General features: G+C 39.6%; 1 protein-coding gene across 1 annotated transcript in view; it reads right to left on the bottom strand.

The window, feature by feature from the left end:
* Nucleotides 1-10,842, bottom strand: part of fgf10a (fibroblast growth factor 10a) — a 21,913-nt gene extending 11,071 nt beyond the window's left edge. Inside the window, exon 1 of the mRNA XM_034896817.1 lies at nt 9,332-10,842. Coding sequence (XP_034752708.1) covers nt 9,332-9,779 — 448 coding nt within the window. The 5' untranslated portion in view covers nt 9,780-10,842. The remainder of the gene's footprint in view (nt 1-9,331) is intronic.
* Between the last annotated feature and the right edge of the window lie 822 nt (nt 10,843-11,664).

The raw sequence follows: 11,664 nt of genomic DNA on the forward strand, positions 1-11,664 counted from the left end.
TGTGTGTGTGTGGCAGCAGCCCTGGATGTTATCTGTTAAAGGTGCTTTACTGGCCATGCATTCTGCCTGCTCACTCGCACCAGGCGAGCACCAAAGTGACACTTTTAGTATTAGGCTTCCAGTGCATTTTTCAGCAAACTTGCTAGGGAAGAATGTCCGATGAAAATATGCTTTAATGCTATTAAGGCTCTTTGCTTTTGGGCCGAAACTAAAGTTTTTTTTAATTAGAGCTGCAAAGATTAACCGATTAGTTCCGATTAGTCAACTATTTTATTAATCTGCAACTATTTTGATCATTAATATTAATCAGTTCAAGTCATTTTTTTTTTATTCTCTGATTCTAGCTTTTAAAAGTTAATCTTTTTCTAGTTTCTTCACTCCTCTTAAACAGTATACTGAATATCTTTGAGTTGTGGACAAAACAATGCATTTGAGTGACTAATCGATTAATTGAGAAAAATAATAAACAGATTAAGCCTAATCGCCAATAAAAAATAATTGTCATAATTTATTGTCATTTAATCTAACAATTTTCCCCTTGATTATTTGGCCATTCCATAAAATGCCCACCACAATTACCTAGAACTCAACTTTTAAATATTTGTTTCTCTTGCTGACCATTTGAAAACCCAAAGATATTTAATATACAGTCATATAAAACCAATAGAAACAGTAAATCTGCACATGGGAGAAGCTGCACTCAAAGCAAATTTAATACTTGAGCTTCACAAATGTCTTACAATTTTATCAAAATAGTTTCTCGTTAATTTCTTTGGATTGCCCTTTAGATTTATCTGCTACAGGTTTCAGATCTAAAAAGGACCAGATTACTGAGTCAGAAAGTTGTTTTCTTTCCTGCTACATGAGGTCACTTTTCAGCCCAGTTTAGAGTATAAAGGGTCATTTTATGGTATTATGCTGTGGATGAAGCAATTAAAACAATACAAACTGTATTTTTTTAATCTGTGTTTCACATTTAGCATTGTTGTTTCCATGTTTTCGCCTTTTACTTTTCTTCACAATTAAATTCTACAACAAAGTAGCGCTGGCTCCAACTTTGCTAATATTACGCAACGTTACAACATTAAGGCATGGAGAAAAGTGTCATGCTGACTTGGCAAATCCTGCAATTTCCAACTCTTAACAGTAAATGATGCTACGTTCCCATTATCATTTTTGTTTACTCAAAAGTGAATATTGCTGTCATTCTGGTTTGCATTTGTTATTTAGACAAACACAAACTGTTGGCTTGATGTTAGGACAGCACTGAGATGAGCCAGAAACGGAGTTGAATGGGCAACATGTTTGCAAGTTTTCGAGGATAGCACTCCGTACTCTCAGATGTATCCAAAACGTCCACATATCTTAAGTACATTTGTAAAGTACACACGTGCCCATTTAGCAGATTTGTATATCAGTTGCATGGAGATGATGATTCACACTAAATCTTGATAGTTTAGAAATCTGGTTGATTACTGAGAACTAGTTGTATGTCAGAGTATCTCCCACTGCTTCCTTTTTTTCTCGTCTATTCTCAAGAATATTTTTGAGTGTACTTTGCAAGAATCCTCCACATAACATAAACAATGAAAAAGGCCGTCCATCAAAACCAAGATGGCCAACTTAAGATTCTTTGTGGACAGTTATCAACTCTTGGTGTTTGGAGCCATTTTCTCCTCAGGGAATCCCAGTGCTCCAAAGCAGATGAAGATCTTACAGAAACATCATATGCTCCTAAAGACTTTTGTTTAACGTTGTGCATAACTGGTGGAGTTTGTGGGAGGGCTGCCTCGGCCCGCCTGCAGAAATCTGGCTCTTACTTCAATCTTGATGTACTTGGGCGGGAGTGAGTTAATAGGAAATATCAAGCAGCAATGGTAGGAAAGATGTAAACTAGGATAAATAAGTAGACGGATCCTGTCATTGTCCTCTTGTCCAAAAAACAGAGCTTTCACTGAGTTGTATAACAACTACACTTTAACAATGTAGAACCATCCTAACCAGAAATCTCTTAACCAAACGTATTAACTGTGAAGAGTTGTTCTGAGTATTTTCAGCTCTGCATATTTTTCCAGACACATCCAAAACATTAACATACACATGCCCCATAAATTACCCTGTTTGGGTGCTTGTGGGGTCAAAGCGCACTCATACATCTGGACTTCGGGACCTTTACATTCACCCCTACGTTGGAGATGAAAAATAGTGCAGACAAAGGTGGGGAGAGAGATGCGAAGAGTTGCGTAAATAGTATTTGTTTTTACTTATCTTGACTTAAACAACATTTTTATTATTAATTGTTGATTCACAACCAAAACTATTGAGATAGAAATTTTGCATTTGACTAAAACATTACATTTTAGTCACTGAAGTTTAATCAAATATGCGAATCAAAACTGGGCAGTGTTTTTACAAATGAATGCCACATTTAACAATTGTCTTTATTACTACACGTAGACCGAATTGTACTGTTGCAGTGATGAGGAGATGAAAATGCAAAACACCAATGAGCGCTGCACATCTTGCCATGGTACGTGCCAGATCATTTCTTACATAACAACTCATATTGGACCTTTGAAAGTTTCCAGAAAGTTGTAAAACTTCTGCAGCAGGTAAATTCAGCAAAGCTTACTCCCTCACAGCCTCAGGTCCACAGAGTAACCTGCACATCAGTACATCTGGGTTTTGTCAGTGCGGAGCCTCTGCTTTTTAGATATTGACAGCCTGATTTGTAGGACTCTCGATAACTCTTATTTAACTTCCAGTTAATACCAGTAACCTGCCTGTTAATCTCTCAACAGTCTACAACAATGTTATCAATGTTTTGGCTTGGTTTCATTAAAGTAAAATAACTTATGTAAGATATACTTAATGTTATGTAATATTTCTGCAGGACATTGACCATGTTTGCTGCGTAGATTCCAGTAAAAGGAATCATGAATCAGAACTGACATGATTTGATCCAGACTCATGCTAAATTTCAGATATTACCAAAACACCATCATGAAGAGTGGCATGTGAAAAGTATTGAGGATTTGTTCGTCCATACAAGCAAATTGTAGCTTCTAGGTTGTTATAAGGGGAAAAAGTAAAGGAGCCTGACTAATTTCACTCGTTACTTTGAATGGTTTTCCATGATTTTTTTTATTTTTATTTTTTACAACCCATCAAGTTGTTTCAGCTTTAAGCAAAAATGAATGCCAGTGCAGTTGGAGGGAGGGTCAGAGGCAGTATATGTTTATTGTATGTTTTCAGAGGACAGCTGAATCTAATTGTTGATGTTAAACTTGGTTCTGGCAGCTTTAGGAGTACTCAATGATAGGTTCAGCGTTTCCTGAACAAGCTTGTGCGGAGATGTTTGCACACCACATTTATTTACGGCTGTTGGACAGAAGAGTCCATGAAGATGTCAAAGTTACTTTAAATGAAAAGCAACTCTGACACTAACCTCTGGCTCATCCAGTACCTCCTCATAACTCTCTTTTTATGGGCCACACTGTTACCTTTTCCCACGAGAACCCCAAACTCATCACACACAATTCAGGGAAAAACAGTCAGAGCAAGGCAGCAAAAATTAAGACAAACAGAAACTAAAAAAGGGGAAAGGCTGGGACTAATTTTAAGATGTTAAAGAAGGACAGGTTTTTTTGTGTTAATTTTGCGGAGTCATTTGAGGTGTATGGATGCAGAGTAGTGTTCATTTTGTCACCTATTTTTAATTTAGTCTTAGTCTTGTGCCAACTGTTCATGTTAGTTTTAGTCATATTTAGTCATTCACATACCTTTTTTGTTAGTCAAGTTCTAGTCGACTAAAAGTCTCGTCATTTTAGTCTAGTTTTAGTCAAAAGAAAACTCATATCTTAGTAAAGTTTTAGTGAAAACATTATAGTTTTTTTTTTTTTTTACACATTTTGATGTTTCTCAATATCATTGTACGTAAAATGCGACCAAATATCACGCCTTTTCATTATTTAACCAGTAAATTCCTGTTAAGCAACAAAAACAACCACTGGATGGGAAAAGGGTATTTTACAATCCCTTTGAATGAGTTTCATGTGAACGCAACATCATTTTGTGCTCAGACAACTGCAGAGGAATCCACAACAGTGAAACACAAATGTTTACACAGTCTAGTTGTCGGCATTTTAACCTTGTTTAGTCCAGCTGCTGGCTAACGGTAGCCTCACGTTACCTGAAGCGCAGACATTTAAGTGGCACTGAAATGAGGTCGTTAAAGCTGTATTAGCAACTGGTCTCAGTACCCAACTCTAGAAAACAGCCGAATAGTCTCTCATGATGAAAAAGTAGAGACGATTGTAGACAAAAATGAAGAGAGATTTATCTTACTTTTTATTTTATGCAAAACATTTTAGTTCCGTTTTTTTCCGTCAACAATAATGCACATTAGTTTATTCTTAGTCAGCGTTTTTGGACATTGGTGCAGTCTCGTCATTGTCTCGTCTTAGTCATGGTAAAAAAGGTTGTTGACGAACACATTCATTCACATCTCGTCTGACAAAATTAACACTAATGCAGAGAAGAAACATAAATAAGTCCTAATAGGCGGATTTTCTCTAAACAAGTGTGACAAATCTCCCAAGTTTTAATTAGTGCTGGGCGATATGACCAAAAATTTGTATCATGGTATTTTTTAAGATTCTGGCGGTTTCACGGTATATCACGGTATTTTCCTTCTTTTGCCTGACTGAGCCTTTATATAGGTTAATGGCTTATTCTACTGTCAAGAGTGCATGCCTTCGGTGTTTGAATAATGTTGGTAGGTTGGCAGATGTATTTCAGTGAGGCAAGAAATCTTAAATCCAGTGATTCAATATAGAAATCAGTCATTCTCCTGTCTTTCTCAAAGGTCTAGCAAGAACGTAGTTGGATTGTTATTGCGTTCATAATGTTGCTCCGCTGCATGCTTGAAGTAGCGTGTCTTTAACGTTAGCACAGCTGAGTAATCTAAGCAAGCAAGTTATGTTTGAGCGGAGGGCAACAACATTGGCAAAATTATGTCAAGTTTTTTAGAAACAAAAAACCTTGGAAACAGCAGACGGCTCCTCTCTTGAGCTACGTTGTTCTCGTGTATCCCTGGTCTTCCTTCATTCTCTCTCTAGGTTCTCTGTTCTTGAATGTGCAGTAGCGTCCGGAGCCTCTCCCAGCTTAACAGACTGGTTGTATGCTACCTGGTTAGCTAGCAAATGTTATTCAGCATGCTGGTCGGCGATGTAAATTTGTAAATGTAAAATTATTAGGCTAGTATTAGAAATTGTATTTCGCAATCATATTGTGTATTTTTCTGTTACAGAGATGGGGATTTTAATTGTTATAAAGTTACTATTAGTGAGAAAGGTACGCAGTTAACAGGGCTCCCGTTCTCAATTCACTTGCGGATTGCTTTGGTCACAGCGCTGTCTGTGGCAATGCATTGGTATTACAGTAAATAAAAAATATCAGTAATACGGGAAAATAACACCATTATTTCCATCACAATTTGACTTATTTCATGAATTTTCTAGAGTGAAGTGTAAATGTTCCTTCACTCTAGTGCAGTGATCTGCCTTATTTTGTCTTGTTTAAACATACTGACACTCGCAGACACTTCTCAAATTAGGCCTATATTATATTTATATTATTTTAGTTATTTTGTGTTCTATAAATACCCAGTATAAAACGCAACTACAGATTCAATTATAGAGAAATTAAATTTTTCCACAATGTAGAATATGCACTTTGGGAGAATAGTTTCCTCCAGAAGAATTAAAATGTATTACAGTTTTGCACACAGAATGTGAAATTTGCATCCCCCAGCTATGGCAGATAACTAAAGTACCAAAGCGGAGTAACAAAACAGCCCGAAGTGATGTGTATAGCGTTAACCTTTGCATTAACAAAGCTTCCTGACACGGGTCAAACCAGAGGGGCTGGAACTGTGTAATGAGCCTGGACATGGAAAGCCTGCACTAAATCCAAATAATGTCCAGTGTATTAGACTACTCATACATTGTGGTGTGTTTGATTCATTGATGTCAGTGTGTAATGTGTCTACTGTGATTTATGTTAACAGTAAGGATGTGTGGCAGTTTTTACAATCCTGGCGGCCACAGTGAGAATCAAAACTCCAACTGTGGTCAAGTTGGCACCATTCAATACTAATTGAGCTACGCAGTAGCACAAGTCTGTTTTCCATCAGCAAACACATGCCCATTTATTTCATTGCTTCATTTGTTTGTTTGTAAACAAGATGTGGCAGTCCATGGACGACAGTGAGGGAAGAAAACAAGGACAGTTTTGTTACTTATGTGCAGTGAAAGGATCAATTCTAATCAAACTGCCCAACAGGATTTTCATATTCAGACTAGAAGTGACTTATTTTGAATGCCTTATGAGGTGGGATGGGTAAAAGGGCATTGATCACATGAACACAAATAGAAAAACACTGAGATGCACTAGTGAGCACACATTCACAATCAATCACAACCCCTAAAGCATAAATGATGTACTCCCTTTAGCTTTGACAAGATGATTAGAAAGGCTTGGTGGTGGAAGAGAGCCTCGACCCCGCAGCTGGAGCTGCAACTTTTTCATAACCTCTGACACCATCTAATGACACTCATTTGCAATCTGACCTCCTGAACATTACCAGACTACTAGATCATGATAACAACACTAACAACTGCCCCCTCACTAGCTGTTAATTTGATGCTTTTCTAAGGGGGTAGTCCATTTTTGACAAATAAGATCTTGGGTAAACTTGTGCAACACACTGTTTGCTCTGACACATTGGATACATTTGTGTGCACCGTGTTACCTATAAGTAATTATATGATGTAGTATGTTATATGTAGAATATTCTCTCAAAAGAGCCATTGTGTGTTTAATGAGCACATAAAGTTCAGAAACCTGCATCAAAGACCTAATTTATCCAAACGTCTGTATGCAGCTTTAAAGCAGTTGTTTTGGTTCTATCAGCTCTAAAACTGTGCCTGTAAATAAACAATGTTATAATGTGTATATGCATATAAAAACCACTTCTGAGCAGGACTGGTCCTGCAAAAAGCATGTCTAGTATGTCAAGTACCACATCCATGTTCGCCGTTAAGAGAGGAGAATTTAATTATGTTCTGTTTGGTTTAGTTTGAAGGGTACAATTTGTTCTCTCCTGATTTTAGAGCGCATGCAAAATAGCAGGAGGTGGCACATAAGCACACAAACTGCTATACACGCAAGCTTGTGCACATATGCAAATACGGTCAATCCACAAGCACCTACACATATTAAATCATGTGCTGACACCCACATTATTTAATCATTATTATATTACAGCCAAATCTTTCCAGTTTACCAGCAGATTTCCATCCATCTTCTTTCAATCCGAAACATGTGAAACCGCTGCGCATGCTGTCAGGTAGATACAACTTGATGAAATGCCTACTAAATAGACTACCAAGACATTTGACCTGAAATGTTTGGCCAAGTCCTCATATTTAGAATTTTTTTCTTTAGCTCTAGAAAGTTCTTAAGTACTTCCCACAGCAATCAGATGCAAGAGCTGTTGAAATTGATAGATTGCGCTTCTAATGCCATGACCTGATGTCATTATAGTAAGTGACACGTTGCACCCTAATGGTTGAGCTCTTAATGTGCATGTGTATGTGTGTGTTTGCACATGTGCATGTGTGTGTGTCAGAGGACTGCAGGCAAGGCAAGGGGAGGGAGGAAGAGACGCTAATTGAAATTCCTTCAGCCATGTCTGGCAGAGCCTTGGTGTCTGAATGACACACACACTCACAAACACATGCACACACATATTCACACTGGCCCTGGCCCTGGCCCTAATAAAAGTGGGCTTTGCCATATGGAGACCATGTGCAAGACTGGGCGCTCTCTCTCTCTCTCTCTCTCTCTCTCTCTCTCTCTCTCTCTCTCTCTCTCTCTCTCTCTCTCTCTCTCTCTCTCTCTCTCTCTCTCTCTCTCTCTCTCTCTCTCTCTCTCTGTGTGTGTGTGTGTTCTCTTAGTAGGAGAGGCTTGTACAGCACCACAGATGGATGCATGCAAACCTATGTGTTTGGTATGAAGTTATGCAAATGATAAATATCCATTCATGAAGATTACATTCCCAGACACACACACTTTACATGCTGTGACAGAATCAAACACATACAGTAGTAATGCAGCAAGAGCCTCTTTTATTGTCTTAAATAAATCAGCTGGTGTTTTAGGCGTCACTCTTCTCAAAGTGAGCTGTCAGGGAAACTTTAGGCAGGTAAATGTGGGAGTCATGTTTTGACCTCCCTCAACAACTATTGTCAATGTGCCCTGGGGCGATGCGGCTATTCTGAGCTGCGCAGAGACCAGAACACTGTGGCAGTCGTGGAGAACTTCCAGATGTGTCTAACTAGAAGATAAAGTTGTGGACAGAAGAATGATAACAGCTGATTTCTTATTCTGGATCAGTCATAAATGATGGTGATGACCCTTAGAAGGCATAAGAGCTGGGAGTCTAACTGTCTAACTTTGTAAATGTGAGACTGAGTGGTGCTGATGACAAAAGAGCCTGTGTGCTCAGTGATCCTTCTTAGGATAAATAAAGGTTAAAATGTACAACCAGAAAATGAAGCAAGAATTGCATGGTTAATACTATACTATACATCTGAGTCTGTATAACCTTATACTTAGCATGTGCCCACCACTATTATAGCTTCAGCACGATAGCAGCAAGGAGTAAGTGGACTTGTCATTCTCCCCAGGGGTTTGGTAATAGCTGTGTTTTAGATATTTCCTTGAAGAAGAAGAACTTTCTCTGGGCAATTTCCAATTGGTTCCAGTGGATCATCTCTCTTTTTTATCTTCTTGGCTTACTCATTTTGTTTTTTCCTCTCCATTTCCCACTGTCATGCTCCCCCCTAGCAGGGACAGACTTTCTGTAGTCTGGCCTGCCTTTACACATAGTCAAAATGCTGAAAAGCATGCGGCTCTGTTATTTGTTTTGTTTTTTTGCCTAGTCACCTGTTTTGGTGTGCATGTTTGCCAGGGGTGGAAACCAGAAGCATCTCTCTTCACAGATAAACACAATGTGAGAAAACCAGTCCCATCCTTTGCTGTAGTGTTTTTGTTGTCAAATGTGGACATAAAAATGTTAAATAGGTAAACTTTATAACTTAGAATTTTAAGTGCAAATAAAAAATTAGGTAACTAAATGGCTCAAAAAATTAAGAAATTCTCAGATGGCCTTCCAATTCTCACAGGATGATATTCCCATTCTTACATACAGCTCAAAATATAAACAACCAATGAAACTTAGAAGAGTGTAACAAATTGAACTTACTGTATGGATCATCCTCACTTTTGGTGCCATTAACTTTTCCTTTCTTGTCAATGCGAAGGAAGAATTTCTGGTAGGAGAACAGTTTCCTTTTGCGCACATCTCCTTGTAGATGGTTGTAGCTGCTCCGCACGTGGCGCCCAACGACCGACGCTGAGGACGATGAGACATTGGTTGCCCGTGGCAACCTAGCAGAGGATGCGTGCAGAGGTGCCGGTGATGATGAAGGGGGCTGATGTGAGATGAAGATTTGAGAAGGAGTCCCTGGTGGTGCATTGTGGTGCTTTTCAGAGTCTAGTGATAAAGCGGACAGGGGCGATGATGAGGAGGGTCCGAGCAGGAGAAGCAGGAGTAGGAAAGTGACCGAGGGGATGAGTGAAGGAGGTCTGTAGCAGGGGCAGGTGGAGAGCCAGGCGACCAGTGCACCTTGTGTCACTGTCCATCTACACATGGTAGTGGAGCTGAGAGAGCTGTGGAGGAGCTCTGGGGCTGGGGCATGCTGAGTTGGGTGCAGGGAGAGGGAGCGAGAGTGGGAGAAACTCCCCCTGACTGACCACCTCCTCTGTCTGGGGACCCCCAACCTCACTTGGACTGTAGGTGTTATAACCTGAATGGCTGACTAGATGTGATCTAGCGTTATCGGTAAAAGTGATGGCGATGCAGCTGCTTGTGGGGGTAAAGCCTGCAGTGTTGTGACTGACTCTGCTGTAGTCCCCGGTGCTGTTTATTCCTCAGCAGCGCCACATCAATAACTCAGATCTTAACAGGAACAACTGGTGGTTCGCCTCAAAGACCTCTCACCACCTCCTCCCTCTCCTCCCAACACTGCTGCTCTTTGCTCCTGGTTGCTCTCTCACACACACAAGCACACACTCACACACACACACACACACGCACACACACAAACACACACCTACTCAAAATCCCTTTGTAAAGTTTAAATGTACACCTACACTTTCACATGCAAAGACAAAAACACACAGTTCATTCATATACACCGCACACATGTCCCAATCTATTGATCTTCCACAGTCCAGGGAGGTGGATATCAGAAAGGCGTAGGAGGTCAGGATAAAAGATGCCAAACTGCTCAGTACTAAATGAATAAATAAAAACAGGGAGTAAAAAAAAGTCTCCCAAGAAATCCACACAATGCAGGCCACAAAAAAAAAAATCACAGAATCCAGACTTTCTTCTCTTCTTTTCTCTTTTTGTATCTCTTGGTTTGTAAGAGCTGGTTTGAAGATACTTGAGTGTGTAACTGAGCCCGGAGCTCTTGTCTTTCTCTCTTGTCTTGTTGTGCGTCTTGTCAGTGAGCTTAGCTGAGCTCCCTATTTGTCCTCTGTCCTCTCGGAGTCTGAGTGCTGGAGCAGTGCGTTGCCCCTCTTCTTTCCTCCTGTGTGTGGCTCCCTCTCTTTTGGCCCCCTCCCTCTTTCCTATGCCTCTCCCTCTGTGCTATCTCTATCAGCAGTGCGCTTTCTGGTTATCTGGAGTTTCTCTGAGGTGACTGAATCTTGTCTTTTCTTTCACCTTATTTATTTGCTGCAGTTCCCCAGATGTCATCTCTTACTGTAATTGGATGTCTATGAAAACCACTTGGCTTTGAAGAGTTGCGTGCATTTATGTACATGTGCGTGTGTGTGTGTGTGTGTGTGTGTGTGTGTGTGTGTGAGTGAGGGGGGGGGATCTGTCCCACCCTATTTTCTCTTTCCCTCCCTCTCCCTCTTTTCTCTGTCTCCTCCCCTTCCCAGACAACACTCCTCCAGTTGAGCAGAGCAGGTCCAAAAGACAACCATTCTTCATATTTCTCTCCATTTGCTGAGCTCTTAGGTTCATCTTTTTAATATTTCTGTCCTCTTGATAAGTACTGTGTATTGTTTTTCAATGCTAGTTCTGATAATATATCTGTGTTTTGGTACTTACGGTACCACAGATGCGCTGTAATAACATTGTGAAATATGTTCTTTTCTTTACAAAACACATTTAACAAATGAAGCCTAATTTCTGAAGTATTAAAATTGCATCACAAGAATGTTGCCTAAGTACAGTAAATTGAAATTGGCAATATTTGTTTTTAATCATACTGTGAGCACTAAGTGTCACGTTGTGACAGTTTTTTATTCTGTAGGATGGGCTAAGACATATTATGCTCAGCACCAAAATACTAATAAACTTTAGTATATGGTTCATGACATGGTCTCTACTAGTTTATAGTATGTATTAATCCTTGGGGACATAAATAATTGACATTTCAAAGTTCAACAACAAATAAAAGACTAAGCATAGTGTAAGTTCAGGCAGAACGCTGAAGTCATGCTTGCATCAACTGATTGGCA

Source organism: Etheostoma cragini, chromosome 16 (genome assembly GCF_013103735.1).
Source record: "Etheostoma cragini isolate CJK2018 chromosome 16, CSU_Ecrag_1.0, whole genome shotgun sequence".
NCBI lineage: Eukaryota > Metazoa > Chordata > Actinopteri > Perciformes > Percidae > Etheostoma > Etheostoma cragini.